General features: G+C 41.2%; 1 protein-coding gene across 1 annotated transcript in view; it reads right to left on the reverse strand.

Moving 5' to 3' along the window:
- Window positions 1-18,224, reverse strand: part of KCNMB4 (potassium calcium-activated channel subfamily M regulatory beta subunit 4) — a gene marked incomplete at both ends in the record, with an annotated part of 85,687 nt that overhangs the window by 34,762 nt on the left and 32,701 nt on the right. The window contains one exon of the mRNA XM_080705644.1: window positions 7,323-7,450. Coding sequence (XP_080561770.1) covers window positions 7,323-7,450 — 128 coding nt within the window. The remainder of the gene's footprint in view (window positions 1-7,322; window positions 7,451-18,224) is intronic.

Here is an 18,224-nt window from a genome sequence, read left to right on the forward strand (position 1 = left end):
AAATAACATCCTCTTCTGGAAAAATAGAAACTTCTTGGTAACCATTCTCCCTAATTTCTTACATTTTCATGAAATCTAAAGGTTACTTTAAATATAAAGTTCAGCTCATCAAGAGCATCTGGGCGTCGATACAGTAAGTCTATTTTAATTTCATATTTAGCAGTAGTAAAAAGTGTACTAAGAGTAGATGGCACCAGGAGCTGCCAGGCTTCACACCTCCTAACAGCGCTCCTGTTTCCTCTCGCATATGTCCCGAAGACAGAGCCAAAGTCTCAACTCCTGCTTCCCCAGCACTTAAAAACCACGTCTCCAGTGCTGCCAGGCTGTGGCAGATCACCCCCACTTCTCTCCGCACCCCCATAATTTTTGGGAATGAAGCGTAGAGATGATGGGTAGAGAATGATGTGCATCTGTTTTGATGGAAATACAACGAGCTTAAATTTACTAGATTAAAATTAACACAAGGGGTATGTGTGATGTAATCAGAAACATATCTTTGGTCTCATTCTCAGTTTCTGGTACAGATCTTCTAAAACCCTTGTAATTTCCTGATTATGAGGGGTGAGAGGGGCATCTTTTGTCTTTCATAGTAAGTCCCTTTCAACCACACCTGAGTTTGTGCTAAGTACCTCTTGGAGATTGGGGCTGGTTGCCAGAGAAACCAACCATGTGATGAAGTTATCATGTTCATCACCTTCCCTGACTTCTAGGGGGGAAAAGAGGCTAGGGATGGACTTAATACCAATGGCGCGTGGTGATTTACTCAGCTGTGCTTCTGGAATGACTCCTCCTTAAGAACCTAAGCGACAGGGTTCAAAGGTCTGAGGGGGAGAACCCATCAAGGTCCTGAAGTGTGGTCCCCAGGAGAGAGCGTCTGGCCCAACGTTTATCTTCCATCTGGCCGTTCCTGGGTTGTATCTTTTATAATAACCTGGAGTAGTAAGTGAAGTGTGTCCTGAGTTCTGTGTACCCTTCTAGCAAATTCTCAATGGGAGGAAGAGGGTTGTGAGAAGCTCAGCTTAGTGCAGGCTGGCCAAAGGCGCAGGGGAACGTGCGTTTGCTATATGAAGCAGGGACACTTGTAGGACTGAGCTCTCTAACCTCTGGGATCTGATGCTAACTCTAGAGAGATAATATCCAAACTGAACCAAAGTGAAGGCTACCAGCTGGTGTTTGGAGATCTGAAGAAATGCTTGGTGTAGAAACACACACTTGGTATCAGAAAGGATACACACTTGGTATCCTCACATGGTATCATATGAGGATAAAGAGTTTTCTTTTCAGTGTATAAGTTGAGCTCTCTTGGGGTAGTCCTCATTACTCTCCAGACAGCAACCCCATCTGGAGTAGGCAGTCTGTACAAACCCCAGGACTGAGTGGGGAGCAAGGGGGCACCATGCAGTCAAGACAACAGGCAGGAGAGGCGCCCTGTTGGCTCTCAAACACAAGCTCAAGTCACCTGTAACTGGAAACCAGTTCCTGGGCCAGGGCAGGGAGATTCAAGGAAGCACCTGATTTTAACAGTGATAGTCTCAGCATCAAACTGCGCTGTCGCTGGGCTCCCAACATACACAGGGAAAAAAATCTCCCCAGTTCTTGACCTCTTTGTTTCATCCTATCTCATTTTCTTCAGGGCATGTTCAATTTTTGTTATATATTTATAATAAGTTTATATAATATATAATAATTTTATAATTTCATATAAGTTTTATATGAAATATATAAATATATATGCATATATAAATGTATATTTTTATATAAACATAATATATGTTGCTGTAGTCTGTATATATGTTGTTATATTATTATATGTAAATTATATGATTATATCTAATATAAGCATTAAGTACATAATAATTTTATAAAATTTTTATATAATACTTTTAATTTTTCCTCTTCTTGAACAATTTTAGTCTGTTGCAGGCTCTTTTTTGTATTCATTCCTATTTCCCTCTCGGTCACTCTTCTCCTCCTCCAACCTTTTTCCAGTGAAGGTAAACTTATTTTATTGTGATAAGAAGACTTTCAATCAGTCTTAACACACTTTAAGTGTATGATACATTGCTATTTGACTATAGTTTGATGTTGTATAGCAGATCTCCAGAGCTTATCCATCTTATTTTATTGAAACTTTATGACTATTGATTATTAACTCCCCATTTTCCCCTGTCTCCAGTCACTGATAACTATTGCTGTTTTACTCTTTTAGTCTATGAACTTATTTCAGTTCTCCATATAATCAAAATCTTGGAGTATTTGCCTTTCTGTGACTGGCTTATTATAATTCACATAATGTCAAGGTTCATCTGTGATAGACTACAATTACAAAATTTCTTTTGTATCAGAAACTGAATAGTATTCCATTGTATGCATATACCATATTTTTCTTTGTTTTTGAGATGAGGTTTGTGGTATTTCTCAGGCTGGTCTCGCACTCCTGGGCTCAAGCAATCCTCCGGCTTCAGCCTGAGTATCTGGGACTACAGGCGTGTGCCGCCATGCCTGGAACATACCATATTTTCTCTATTTATTCATCCTCCCATGGACATTTAGGTGGGCTCCATGGTCTTGGCTACTGTGAATATTGCTGCCATGAACACAGAAATGCTAATATCTCTTTAAGAGCCTAATTTCAGGTGATAATCCTGAAATCAATACACAGAAGTCGGGTTACTGGGTCCTATGGTATTTCTTTTACATATCTGAGGACCCTCCACACTGTTTTCCATAACGGCAGCACCACTTTGAATACTCAACAGTGTGCAGGGCTCCTGCGTCTCCCCATCCTCATCAAGTCTGTCTTGTTGCTGTTGTTAAGATAGTCATCCTGACGTCTGTGAGGCAATAGCTCCTTATGGTTTTGATTTTCATTTCTCAGATAATTAGCAATACTAAGCAATGGTATATATATATCCGCCATTTCTATGTCTATTTTGGACAGATGTCTATTCAAGTCATTAATCCTTTTTTTTTTTTTTTTTTGCACTACTGAGGATGGAACCCAGGGGCATTGTACCTCCGAGATACACCCCCAGTCCTATTTTGTAGTCTGTTTACTTTTGAAACAGGGTCTCAAGAGAGTTGCAAAGGGCCTCGCTAAGTAGCTGAGGCTATCTGCGAACTGCGATCCTCTGGTCTCCGCCTCCCGAATGCTGGGATTACAAGCATGCACTCCCACACCCGGCTCCTTAATTCATTTTTTTCTTTTTTTGGTGGTACTGGGGTTCCTGGAAACTTCTACCTCCGGGCTACACTCCCAGACCTATTTTATATTTTTATTTGGAAACAGGGTCTCTTAAGCCAGTGCACACGGCTGGCTTTGAACCTGCACGATCCTCCTGTCTCCACCTCCCAAGCTCGGGGATTACAAGCATGTGCCACCATGCCCGGTTCCTGAATGCATTTTTAAAATCAGGTTATTTAAGTTTTTTTTAACTATTGAGTCGAAGGAGTTCTTATATATGTTTTTAGAAATTAACGCTCTATCAGGTGTTTTCTCCCATTTTCACTCCCGAGTGTCTGCTGTGCAGAGCTTTTGAGTTTGATGCAGCCCATAGTAAACTTCTGACATTTAATAATGTCCATGCACCCTCAGCTCAGCCTAATATAACATTGTCCCTGGCCCTGTGCTTTAAGACTGCACTGCACTCTTGCTACGACCATCACTGCAGACTGCTAATCGACAGAAGCAATGGCTTCTCAGCATCCTTCTTGATTACTTCCTTCTCCCAAAGCACTCTCCTTCCAAGACAACACTTTGTTTTGACTTCCTCTCACCCTCTGGCTGCTCTTCCTCCATCTCTCTTTGTCTATAACTCACATGGGATTCAGTGAACATTTTACTTCTTTCTCTGTGTTCCTGACCTGGGTTCTTCCTCTTTGCTTCAGCTATAGCTTGTGTGCCAAGGATTCCCAGATCTGTATAACACTGCCCTGACCTCTCACTCCTGAGCTAAAGCATCTCCTGGATATCGCAGGAGTCCCTCTAATTCAGCATACTCAAAGCTGAACTATCCTTTCCTTTTCTTTCGTGGCACTAGAGATTGAATTCTGGGGTGCTTTACCTTTGAAGTACATCGCCAGTCCTTTTTATTTTGAAGCAAGATCTTACTAAGTTGCTGAGACTGGCCTTGAACCTGCGATCTTCCTGTCTCAGCCTCCCACGTATTGGAATTACAGGCGTGGGCCACCGCACCTGGATTGGACTATCTTTTTCTCACATTCAGTCCTTTTCCTCATCATTCACACTGTCGTTAAGCTCTGTTGATTCTAATTCTAAATGTCTTGTGTTATAATAATTTGTTTCGCTACTTCCACTACCACTACCCTCTAAGTCCCTCACTGAGACTAGCAGATGGTTAGTTAAAGGAACGTTGGGAATCAGACTAATAGAATTCCATTTTCTTTTTCGCACATCTGGGGATGAAATCTGACCTCAGAGCTACACCCCCTGCCCTATTTTTTATTATTTATTTTGAAACAGGGTCTCACTGAGTTGCAGAGGGCCTCACTAAGTAGCTGAGGCTGTCCGCGAACTGCAACCCTCTAGTCTCAGCCTCCCAAATGCTAGGATTACAAGCGTGCACCACCATGCCTGGCTACAGTTCCATTTTTTAAAATGTAATGACTCTGTACTTTTAGCAAGCTATTTAACATCTTTCTTCATCTTCCCCATCTGCTGAATGGTTCTAGTACTTATAACTACTATAAAAAATTTGGTGATCTCAATAAAATGTCATTCACAATGGCTGGCACTTGGTAGCCACTCACCAAAAAAAATTTTCTCTCCAATCCTCTTCTCTATTCCTGCCTTTAATTCATCTTCCCCATCTAATATATATTCAACACTCATACCAGTTACTTCTTAAATCAAAAGCTCTGTACATGTCAGTCCTTGGTGAAAAAAAAAAAAAAGGTAACTGTGGGAAGCAGGAAAAAGGGTTTCCAGATCCCAAGGAAAATACAGCAGGAAAGATACACTGTTTCTGCATTTGGAAGATGCTGTGTCTGGCTAGTCTGGAACTACAGAAACCCTACCACGACCTTGAAGAGCGCCACCTTGAGGCAGCACTGAGAACTGGGAAGGCGCTGGCTTCGGGCTGGCCCAGGTCATTCCAACTGACAACCATGATGTCAGTCTACTTGTGCACTCCCATGTATGCTACCTCGAGTAAGACTTCCCTTTACTGTAGCAGACGGCATCCCAAACAATACACAACTAATCCTAACGCGGGGATCAAGAAAGCATCCCAGAGAAGATGATCCCTGAGGAGAGCCCTGGGCGAGGCCGTCGAGAGGCAGGAGCAGCTCATTAAAAGGCGTGGATACAAAATAATGCGATGTTCTGGGAGCTACACATAGTTCAGATGACTACTGCAAACATACGAACAGGGAGATGAGACTGGAGACGTGGCCAGATCTTCAAGAACCTTCTATGCTATGGCGGGTTAAGAACGGCCACGAATCCTTTGCAGTCCCTCCTACAGGAAGTCTATGCCAACATGCCATGCCCTGCGTCTGGCTGCTTTGTGCTTTGCTTTGACCAGTAGAATGTGCCAGGCACAATGTTATTCTAGTTCTGGAGCTGAAGGCCAGCTGGCCCATTGCTCAAGGAGAGGCCCATGGAGCACCGCCCCCACCGACGCCAGCGCCACCTGCTGGGCTGTGAGCGAGGGGCCACTTGGATCGTCAGCTCTCTGGGCCATCACCGACTGCCATGAGCTGGGCCAAGCCACCGTGGTTGTAGTGAACCTCTGGCTTTAGGATAGTTTGCAATGCAACAGTAGGTACCTGACACATAGGCCATGCAAAAATATCCAGGCTTAATCTGAAAATTAGGGGAGGTAGTGTGAGTAGACTCCTGGGCAACAGCAAGGAGAATGTTTGGTGAGGCTAGATGAAGGTGGAAAGATTTTTCAGGAAACTACTGCATTAATGGGGCTGCGAAATAGCATAAAACTGAACCAAGACAGTGGCAGCAGAAGACAGAAAAGTCATCACAGAAGTAAAATCCACAGGACAGTGAATGCAGGCTACAAGAATAAAGGGGGAAATGAATTAAGAATCACTCAAAGCCTTCTGGGTTAGGTAACAACTGAATGATAACATCATTCACTAAGAGGGTTGGGAAGGGCTAGGGTAGCTGTGGAACATCAAGAGGAGATGTACGGCAAGGAGTTTTCAATAGTCAAGATACGGGTTTTGTTTTGGGGTTTTTTGATGGTACCAGGGATTGAACTCAGGGGCATTCTATCTTAGAGCTATGCTCCCAGCCCTTCTTATTCTTTTCTTTTGAGACAGGATCTCCCTAGATTATCCCATGGTGGCTTCCAATATAGATCCCTCCTGTCTCAGCCTCCCAGGTACCGGGATTACAGGCGTGTACCATCACATCCAGGCAATAAATGTTTGATGTACAGATTACTGTAATTAATCTAGGCGACTGGCAGAGTGTTGCAGTACAATCATCTTGATATTTTGTATGGTATAATTTGAGTGTCCTCTGAATCAGGTTTTAATGGTACGAACTCATTTTACTCATTTTACCACTACTTCATCAGAAGAGGAAGGGAAAGAAAGGTTAAGATTGATACCAGTCAAAATGCTAACTAATCTGCAGTATTCAGCTTCTGTGCACTAAACTGTAATTCTCATAATACACACATAGTCTACAATATTCCCATGTAAAGGCACTGCCAGGTTTAGTATCTCCAGAGAGTAATTCCATGATACAAGTTCTTCCAGTTTTTTTTTTTAATTTTTGTTGGTGCATTGTAGTTACACATCTTAATGGAGTACAAGATGGTGGAGGCTTACATGTACACGTCACCCAATCAGCCCTTACCAGTTCCCACCCCATTCCGTCCTTCCTTCTCCTGTTTGGCTTAGTGATTGACTTTGGTATGTTTGTTAAAGTACATCGTGTGCATTAGAGAATTTTCCTCTTCCCCCTCCCATCCCCTCAGGTCACATTATTTGTTCATCTACAGTATCTCCTTCTTCGTCTCGAGTTCCTCCTATGACCCATTTTCTCCCTAGGTTTTGCATATTAGGAAGAGCATCCAATTTCTTATTTTCTGTGACTGACTAATCTCACTTAGCATAATGTTCTCCAGTTCCATCCATTTCCCTGTATTTTCCCTGTAGATTCTTTATATGTCATCCATCCTGTGGAGCAAAAAGAGGTCTCCACATGCTAGAATAAGCTGAGACCATCTCCAAGCTGCGTATTTTGTCAAGTGGGCACAGTCTGTGATTTATCAGTGCAATAAATTGCACAGGCTGCAAACAACATTAATACACACATATAAATAGTGACTTACCTTTGATATTGATTAAAATAGCACGTAAATGGCTGGGAACCAATCTCATCTTTCCAGTATTGTTGCCAATTCATGACACTTTCCAAGTTCTTCTGATTTTCTCTCTTGCAGGGAGGAATATAGGAGCACTAGCAAAACATAACAAAAAACAAACTTATTATTCTCTGGAATGTTGAAATAGAGTCCTTTTCTCCCCCTCAAAGACTTTGTTGTCTTATAGTACATGGTTTGGGGTTGTTGGGAAGGGGCAACCACTGGTGGTACAGCAAGCAACCACTGCCCTGCTGAGCATCGATGCCCATCTTGATGGCCAAGGATGTGCCAAAAGTGTCGCTATCTGCATCAGGGTTTGCCCAATGCCACCTGTCAGCTCCTGACCAAGTATTCCAATCCTGAGATAGGAAAAGGTGCCAGAGAGAGCTACAACCATCACACCCATGGAGCAAATCCTTCCAAAGCCCATCTTTCCCCCCCCCCAGTACCAGGGATTGAACCCAGGGGTCTTCTACCTCCTAGCTACACCCCCAGCCCTATTTTTTATTCTTTTATTTTTGAAACAGGGTTTCATTAAGTTGCAGGGGGCCTCACTAAGTAGCTGAGGGTGGCTGAGAACCTGTGATCCTCCTGTCTTAGCCTCTCAAATACTGGGATTACAAGTGTGTCCCACCATGCCCAGCTCTAAAAGCCCATCTTAATATGGCTCAAACAGCTTCTCTGACATTGTCAGTAAAAACCACAGCCACTGGCATCTCGCTTGTGCCCTCGATGGCCCGGCTCCTAGTCTATTTTCTATAGATAAATAGCATTGCGTGGAGAGAACATCAAATTTAGACCTGACTTTTAAATACAACCAAATTGAAATGGCTTAATTTTATTTCAAATATCCAACTTGGCGCAATGACAAAAATATTACAGTAACAAAAAGACCTTCAGTCATCAGGACATAGGAACATTTTATAAACAATGAGTTATAATCTAATAGCAAATTAAAAGCACGATCTACTTTCTTTGGGTGAGGGGCATACCAGTCAGGAAAGAGGGGTAAAAAGTTAATTTTTGTCCCTAATTCCTATCTGTAGACTTCAATATTTTCCTTTCCTTCTTTATTATCTTTCTTCCCTTCTTTTTTTTTTTTTTTTTTTTTTTTTTTTTTTGGTGGTGGTGCTGGAGTTGAAAATCCACAGGCATTCTACCACTGATCTACACTTTCAGGCCTATTTTATTTTTTATTTTGAAACAGGGTCCCACTAAAGTGTTGAGGGCCTTGATAAGTTGTTGAGGCTGGCTTCATATCTGAGATCCTCCTGTTTCAGCCTCCCAAGTATTGGGATTGCAGGCATGTTCCTCCACACCCAGTTCCTTTTCACTTTTAACTAATAAATCAAGCACACGTGCATCTCTTCTCCAGATACTCTTCTGAAACTTCAATTTCATTTTTGTACATTCCCTTGGACAATGTAATCGGTACAAAAATTCCCCCTCAAGTATATAATCAATGCATTTTGCTATCTGATGGCTTTTCTTAGCCATGCCGCGGACAAAGGAGTTCCCTCAAAGGGACTCAATTACTGTAAGCAATACAGATTCAGCGACACTGGAAAACTGCTCTTAACTCCAGATGTTAAAACGAACCCTCCGCATTCTAAGCCATTTCCTCCACTCAGTCTTTTATGATGACGAAGATGATGCCAGCTTCTCTTTGTTGTTTTCAATATGCCAGACACGGTAACAAACGCTTAATGGACAGAACTCGCATTCTGCTTAACAACAACCCCCTAACGACCCCCACGTTACAGAGGAGGGAATCGAGACTCTTGTCAGGTCTGAAGCTGGAGCTAGATTTTGGTAATTTTTATACCGTTCTACTGTCATTCCTCTCTCATAATACTCTCTACTTGTTTTGTCAAGGTGTCCGAAATCAAGAAGCGAGGAAAAAACATGAGCTCTACCATATAATTTGAGCCGCGCTGTTTTCTTTACAGCATATAATTTTGCAATACCTTCTCATTATTATCTGGTAACATTCAAACTTTTTAGCACAATGCAGAGAGCTCTGCATGATCTGATCCCTAGTCCTAGGACACAACCAGATCGAAGCACTTGCTCACCAAATCTGTGTACTGTAACATTGGCCTGCTTGGCATAGGCTACTTATCTACTTTTTTTTTTTTTTTCTTTTTGGTACTAGGATTGAGCCTGGGGGTAGGGAGAGTTGTACATCTGAGTTAGATCCCCAGCTCTGTTTTATTTTTGTTTTGAAACAGGGTCTCACTAAGTTGCTGAAGGCCTCGCTGAATGGCTGAGGCTGACCTCCAACCCTTGAAGTCCTCCGGTCTCACAGCCTCCCATGTACTGGGGTTACAGGTATGTGCCACCGTGCCCATGCTTATCTAGTTTCAATGTCCTTGCTCTTTCATTTCTTTCTTTTAAGAGTCCGGTCTGCTGTTATATGTTGGGGAGTTTTCTCTTTCTTCTTCCACACTAAGTATCCCCTCCTTGTGTACCTGAGAATTCACGCACCATGATATCACAGCCAGAATCACTTTGGTTTATGTCAGCCCTCCCCGCTCCACCAGTGTGCTGGTGAGCTGAGAGAAAGGCCTGTTGTTTCTTTTTTCTGTATCTTTACACAGATGGTAAAGTTTCTAAAATGCTGGTTGGATGAGTTAACATTTTTACTCAAGACAATAAGGCTATCGTCAGCAGTTAAACATTTTAAAAATATGTAAACAATATAAATACACTTTTTTGTGTGATACTGGGGGTGGAACCCAGAGGCTTTTCTACCTCCGGGCTATACTCCTGGACCTATGTTTATACTTTATTTGGCAACAGGGTCTCACTAAGTTGTTGAGAGCTTCACTAAGTAGCTGAGGCTGGCTTCGAAACCGTGTGATCCTCCTATCTCAGCCTCCCAAGCACTGGGATTTCAAGCGTGTGCCACCACACCCAGCATATAAATACACTTTAAATTTTAGTAAATGTGGCTATTTTCCATTATATAAAAAATCATGATATGTTACACAAATATTTTATATGACATGGTAATATATATGTAGGAAAATATCCTTATACTTGAGAGTTACGTGTTGGGGTATTTAAGGGCAAAGTGTCATGCTTTCAAAAGGATACAAGTACACATAAAGTATGTATAAGGAGAAAGCAAATATATGGCAAAAAAAATTTTTTTTAAAGAATAGCTGAACAGCCTGCTCAGGATGCTGTCACAGTCTGCTTGTCCTTTGAGTTCTGCAGGTAACCTCTCTGGGGACAGGATCAAGGTAAGGAGTGAAGAGTAGTCAGCTTTTAAGATGTGTCTAGTTAGCCAGGCGTGGTGATGCATGTCTGTAATCCCCACGCTTGGGAGGCTGAGACAGGAGGATCACACAGGTTCGAAGCCAGCATCAGCTATTTAGTGAGGCTCTCAGCAACTTAGTAAGAGCCTGTTTCCAAATAAAATAGAAAATAGGTCTGAGAGTATAGCTAGAAGGTAGAAAAGCCTCTGGGTTCCACCCCTAGTGCCACACACCAAAAAAAAAAAAAAAAAAAAAAAGACACGTCTAGTTAATCAAATCATCTTTCTTTCCCTCCTTCCCTTCCTTCCTTCTTTCTTTCCTTCCAACCCAGAGTTAGAATAAGAGTTCATAGCTTTTGTTTATAAGGTCTGGGGACCACGGAAAGGAGGAAAGAGAGTTGGGAAGGCTAGACTGTACTGATGACCCAAGAGGTCTGGCCCCTCGTCCTTTAAGGAATGACCGAGGCTGCTGAGCTCTCTCCCTTTTCATTTCTTCTAAACCACAGGGACTTCAGAGTCTGGCTGAAGCTTTAGAATTTAGAATGGTCCCTTGAACTCAAGATCCTAATCCTTCTTGTGTTTTTCTTGCCCTACTATGAGAGAAATTCAGACTTTCTTCTGGTTTCTGGGACCTGTATGGATCAGGATTTCTATGTCCTGAGTGCAAGAGGAGAGGCGTCTGGAAGTTCAAGGTGTGTCTCACTCTTCCCTGCTTCACTTCTCCCTCTGCCATAGGTCTTCCTCCATTATCTGCGAACCCAAAACACTGGAGTCTTAATAATGAGAGCGCCACAACAGGCATGCAGTCAGAGGAGGTCAGAAGGAACCAGTGAGTCCTTTCTTCATCGTAACTGTTGCTTTGCATTGTGTTCCAGGGCGATGCGCGGGAAAAAATATGGACAGCTTCATGAATTTCTGCATCATCCTTGGGTGGTGTCATGCCAGTCTTCTCAGTATCATTCCAATTTTTGTGTATGTGCGGCCAAAGTGAGCATACAGATAATTTTAATGATCAGATCATCGAATATTTATCCTGTGCCCATATAGCTTCACTTCTACTACTGACAGTAATATAAAGCTAACATTTTCCATGAGATTATGGACTCTAAATTCTTCCAAAGCTACAGCTGTGCTGAGAAGCAATGGAGACCATTTCATGGAGCTGTGGTCCTATGATTTGTTTTTTGGCCTTGGGTAATTTACTTCTCTTTTCTGGATTTCATTTTTTTTTAATTTATAAGGTCTCCAAAATAATTTCTAGCTCCACATTGTATGATTCCATTCTTGGAGGAGCATCAAGAAAGAACCCAGCAGAAGGCAAGACTACAAACACCGGTGCAGTATTTTTCCCAGGAGAGACCCTACCTGCTGGAAATCCTGATTAGGTCACCACCCAGCCAGCAAAGGAAATGGCTTAGGCCCTTCCTTGGACACCTGTACTTTGCATTAGAAAAATATTCACAAGAGAATCATGATTTCATTTATTTTTTACTTTCTAGAATGTACTAGATATTTCCTTTCCTTTGAATAAAATATTTTCTTCCTCTAGACCACAGGATCTTAGTTTATAAAACAAAAGTAGGTGCCAACTTGTTCTGCTCTTTCCAGGAAGGAGAGCTGTCCATTTTGGAGGTAGAAGCTATGGGGTATGAGTCTCCAGAAATTCATCAGATTCCTTTTAGCCACTGGGTGTACATGAAACAAGATGTAGACTCAGCATTTCAGAAAATAACAATTAGCAACCAAATGTAATTAAAACATTGAAAATTTTTGCAAGGTAACTCAGTTTGAATTCTCCACTATTCAGTTTTGGGGAGAGAAGAGGGTTTAAAAGAATTGTCTGTATCAAATGCCAACTCTTTAAGATCTGACCAGGAGAATCATACCTACATATTTCTGAAAAAGTCAGACAAAAATTTTCACTAAGTGTGTTAAGTTGTGTATTAGGTATATTGAGGTTTCAGGTAGAAGGAAATGTTTTCTGTCTTTGAAAACTTGGAGATAGTGTAGATAGATTTTGAAAGCAAAGTACTTTTTTATATTGGGGGGGGAAAGCTTGAGGCAAAATTTCTAATAGTCTTTTTTCATGGACTGGATCATAGGCTAAATAGCTAACATTAGCAACTTTGTAAAACGTTGTCTTGAAATTTTAAAAGACTTAACTTTATGTTCTTAAAAAATCATTAATGTTCATTTTCTCGAATCTTTTTTTCCAGCTGATTTGTCTTTAAATTCTCTGGGAAGCCAATCTCAGATCCTCCCTAGATCTCTTCTCAATTCTATGTAATAGATTATCATAGACTGCCAACATTTTAAAATAATTTAGAAATGAAAATTCAAAGCAGTGTTCTAGAAAAAGAACTAAGTAAGACATGTAGCTCTACAAACTCCTTTTCTTTTTAGGTTATTCAAGTGTGATAATTTTCTAGTCTCTGTAAGTTCCACAGTGAATATTTCTCCTGGGGGAGGGGATTGCAATGATGTACACCCTACCACTAACATCACCACTCTCACCATCACAGTCAACATATATTTATTATAGGTCAAGCCTCTCATTCATTAAAATAAGCAAATATTATAATCACCCCCACTGTATCCATAAAGAAACTGAAGACAGAGGAGGTTTATAAAACTTTCCCAAGACTTCAATGGCAAATGATGGAAATACCGGAAAATCCAGGACCCAGAACACAAAGTTCCTAACGCTGCCCCACGTTACCTTCCACATTTCTCTTTGTCCAGCTTCCCAGTTTCCTCTCTTTGGAGCTCCCTGACTGGGGGCTAAGGAGATGCCCTGCCCTCTGCAACCCTCTTTGGAGACCAATGTCATGTTTCTGTTGGAATGGAAATGGCATAGTTCTCCCGAGGACTGATACGCTGAAGTGAAATCCTACACAAAGGATTTATATTTTAATAGAACCTTTCTTGAGTAGGTTCTTTGTCATAGGTTTCTTGAGGATTCCATTTCAATCATGTGGGCAAAGTAGGCAGAATTCACTTTCTTTGTTCTCCAGGTCCATCCTCAGAGAGATGCATTGTAAGTTTTTGCTTACTCCTTCCTGCCTCAATTTGGCTTTGGGTCTGGTTTTTGGTACCATGGATATAATCTCACCTATGTGAATTTATAGACACAATGCCTTTGGTCATGGAGGACAACGTGCATTCCCTTGGAGAAACTTCATACTGTCCTGACCTATTTTGTTTTTTTCATTTGCAAAGGCAGCATTTCCCCACTTTAAATATTATCTCTCAAATAACCTTCACTGGAAGCTGTTGTTTTTGCTGCCTGAACTTGAATGAGATCACAGTCTTTTAAAAGTTAGGAGGAAAAAAAGAAGCATATGATTAAATATATTTTCTTAATGCTTGTCTTTTAGAAAAAAATAATTTGTACTTTTGCATTCATGAACAAAGTTGATGTAATTGAATAAGCTATTCTGAGTATAACAACATAAAAACTTCCAGTAGGTTTATTAAGGGGAGACACTTTCATCCCTTTACGTGGAATGTTTGATTACGTGCTTCTTATTACTTATTTTTACATTATCTTATTTTTGGATTTAAAGAGATTTATAATAGCATTCTTTTTTGGCCTACACAAAGGGTTTATATTTTAATAGAACCTTTCTTGAGTAGGTTCTTTGTCATAGGTTTCATGAGGATTACATTTCAATCATGTGAGCAAAGTAGGCAGAATTCACTGTCTTCCTTTACTGAGTCATTTTAAAAAATTGCATAAAACACGTGGTCTATTTAACTAAATATCAGGGACTGGGTTCTATGTGAGGCATTATTTAAGAAACACAATGGAGAGTTTTCTTTTTCCTGTTTGTTTTTGTGTGTATGACTTTACTTGATTAGAGAGAGTAGTATTGGAAAATATATTACTAGGGTAGGTTTTGCTGATTAGATACTTTTGAAATAAATCTGTTTAGAAAATGAATTCTTAACACATTATCTACTAGAACATTATCTAGGTTTCATTACATTTTATATCACAATCTCACATTTTTGAAATTCTGGAAGAAATCTGTCAACTATGATTGTAACTCTAGTGATTTTTTGTGTGTGTGGTGCTGGGGATTAAACACAGGGGCATTCTACCTCCGATCTACAGCCCAAGCCCTATTTTTTTAATTCTTTATTTTGAAACAGGCTCTCACTAAGTGTTAAAGAGCCTCACTAAGTATCTGAGGCTGGCCATAAACCCAGATTCTCCCCCAAGTACTGGGATTACAAGCATGCGCCACCACTCCTGGCTTCTAATGATGTTTTTTGATGGCATAAACATACAATCAGAAAAGCTCATCAGAATAAAAGGTAAACTGAGCCATTTCTAAACTCCACAATGTTTCAAATGTCATGCACATGCACGCACCCACACACGGAGTCCTTAGGAATGTAGGTTAATTGAAGAAATTCATGAGAAATTGAACATCAGCTAAAAAATTAAAGTCTATGTCAGGTGGTTCCAGAACGTATTTCTATATCTGAAAGCTAAATGAAAATCATCTTTTGGAAGGATTTGAAGGTCAAATAAATGACACAGAATATATAAAAAGTAAAGCTAAGAACAAGAAGCAAAAACGAGCCTTTGGGCAACAGCAGGCTGGGCAGAAAGAGTGGTTTCAGCCTGGGACAGTGTTTGTCCCACAGAGTGTATGTTCCATAGAACCTCATGGGTCTTATCAAAAAGATCCACCCTCCTGGAAGTCTGATTCATTAAGACAAAGAATCTGCTTTTTTTAACAGCCCTCCTTCTGCCTCAGAATGACGGGTTTTTAGAATTGATAATTTACGCAACAAACCATTCTTGGTTACTAAGAACTGGATAGGATACAAAGATTAGGTATTACTCACTCCTTCTCCCTCTCCACCTTTCCAGGAGCATGCGGTATAGTACTCATGGCATATTCACACAATGCTTTGGGACTACAGAAATATGCGAATATTTTGGCTATGGGGGTGTGAGAGAAGGTTGCCTTTAATTTGTCATTAGGGTTGGGCAGCATCTGCTTGTCAGAGGATGGGTCAGGAGGGTGACATTCCAAAAAGAAATGGAATGTGCAAAGACTGCGTGTGGATGTTCCAGAAAGGCTGAGTCATCTAATGTGCTTGAAGGAGAAGGGGCAAGAGAGACGCTGCTGGAAAAGGTCCAGTGACCTGACTTACCACTCGTGGAAGAGATGCCCTCTCTCCTTCAGCGCTTCTGTGAAAAGTCACTCAGTCCCATCCAAGTGTCCTCACCCACCCACCAAGTGTGTTGAAACCACAGCTGCTATTTATTTATTTATTTATTTTGGGTGGTACTGGGGATGAAACCCAGAGGCTTTCTACCTCCCGGCTATACTCCCAGACCTATTTCTATTTTATTTGGAAACAGGGTCTCACTAAGTTGCTAAGAGCCTCATTAAGTAGCTGAGGCTGGCTTCGAACTTGTGTGATCCTCCTGTCTCAGCCTCCCAAGCACGGGGGTTACAAGCGTGCGCCACCACGCTTGGCCCACAGCTGCTTTTTGTAGCTTTATAATATTCATTTAATGTTTGGATCCGGGCAGATTGCTAAGACTGGTGATATTATTACAATTGAAAGAAGTTCAGAATGACATTCCACCTTCAAGAGAAAACAGTTCATTTTGCTTCAGAGATGGAAAATAAAAACACACTGTCTTTGCCAAAAATAGAGGCTGCACTGAAATAGAAGCAGTCAGACTAAAACAAGAAATTTTAATCTGGATGAAGCTCAACAGTTATTATTTATAACAAGCATGACAGGACATGTAAAAATTTGCTCGGTGACTTGTGCTTGTAATGTAAAAATCCTTGAGGAAAGGCTGGGGGTGTAGCTTAGTGGCAATGCTAAAGAGGAAGAACTAGGTTTCCATCTCCAGTACCAGAATAGAAAAAAAAAAGTAAAATAAAATTCTTAAGGAGAAGGCCAATACTCATGACCATAAAGAACACTGAAATGAACTAAAACTTAATTCCATGCTCATGCACACATTCAGATGCACCTCGCTGGTGGCATGATTTGTGTACTCTATTGCCCACTCTAAAGGACACCAAGGTAACACGTGTATGTACAGGATGTATATTCAATGAAATATTACAACCATCAATTCCACATGAAGGAACCAATAAGTCTTGCCCATGACAGAGTTTCTAGAATGAGGATGAATGGATGGATGGATGGATGGATGGATGGCAGTAATGAAAAACCGATGCTCCTCTTTGTGGCAGATATTTTCTAAAGATGGCTCCATTCTTATAAACTCCACCCTACACCCTTTTATAATGTGATGTTGGCACTCCTCTATTAAGGGAAGGGGTCATCCAGGCTTTCTGGGGGCATGCATGTAATCTCAGTCCATGAGAGTACTGAGACAGGACGATTGCAGGTTTGAGGCTATCCAGTGGTAATTTAGCAAGACCTTGTTTCAAAATAAAAAGGTATGAGGGTACAGCTCATAGGCAGAACATTCCTGAGCTTAATCCCCAATACCACAAAATTAATTAAGTAAGTAAGTAAGTAATAGGAAGTGTCCATCTCCTTTTCCCCAGAGCACGGCTGAGACTGTGGTCACAACAGAAACAATGCAATATGACTTCTAAGGCCAGATCAGCAAAGGTGACGAAGGTTCTCCTTGCCTCTCTCTAGAGAATGCTTGTCCTTGGAATCACATTATTCTGTGAGGATGGCCAAACGCGTCCATGCAGAGATGCTCCATGGGGAGGGGAGGCATGTCGAGAGGGACTGTGGTTCCCAGCCAACACCCACATCCTCCGTCACATCTTCCAACTAGGGACCTCACAGATCATGGACCAGAAATAACCTATTTTCTTGTGCTCTGCCTAAATTTCTGACCTACAAAATTTGTGAACATAATAAAGCCAATTTGATCTACAGGGCCTTTGACAGTGGCTAACAAGTTACACTATATCTGGGATTAAAAGCAGTAGACAACCTTCTAAGGTTCTCTTTGATCTACATACCTGAAAGAATTCAAGTTTTGGTGAAATGAAACCTTATGAGTCAATGTGATAGAAGGCAGGGTCGACATTTTTATATATTATGTGACCCCAGGTAAAGCCCCTTGAATGAAGAGGCAGAGGGCTGCTTATCCTTGAAGAAAAGGATAAAAAGGTTTTGTGACAGAACCTCAAGTAGTTCTAACTTTTCCAGTGGCATGTGTTGACATTTACCAGTAACTGTGAAGTAGAGTGCACAATCTCCTCTGAACCCAGACATTTAGAGGGTTTTTGACACTGGCTCTGGGACAACTCCAATCCCTGGGAATTCCAGTAGGACTATGCTCAGAATGGCAGGACAAGGAGGCAGAGGAAAATGAGTTTTTGCCTAAGTTGGTGTCATGATAGTTCCAATGAGTTCATGAACTTCCCTCTGGTCATTCCTATGGATCCTGAAAAGGGTTGACGCTATGCATGTATAGAGAGATGTACTGCCCAGAGACCTTCCTAGTTCATACTTTGACTTCTTTACTTTGGGAATGAAGAGTAATGTCGTGGATGGCTCTGAAAGTACCCACTTCCTTTCCCAGGTAGAAAGTGAATAAGCCAATTCTGCATCCCTCGGGAAGCCACGCAGGT

Source organism: Muscardinus avellanarius (genome assembly GCF_963383645.1).
Source record: "Muscardinus avellanarius genome assembly, chromosome: 11".
NCBI lineage: Eukaryota > Metazoa > Chordata > Mammalia > Rodentia > Gliridae > Muscardinus > Muscardinus avellanarius.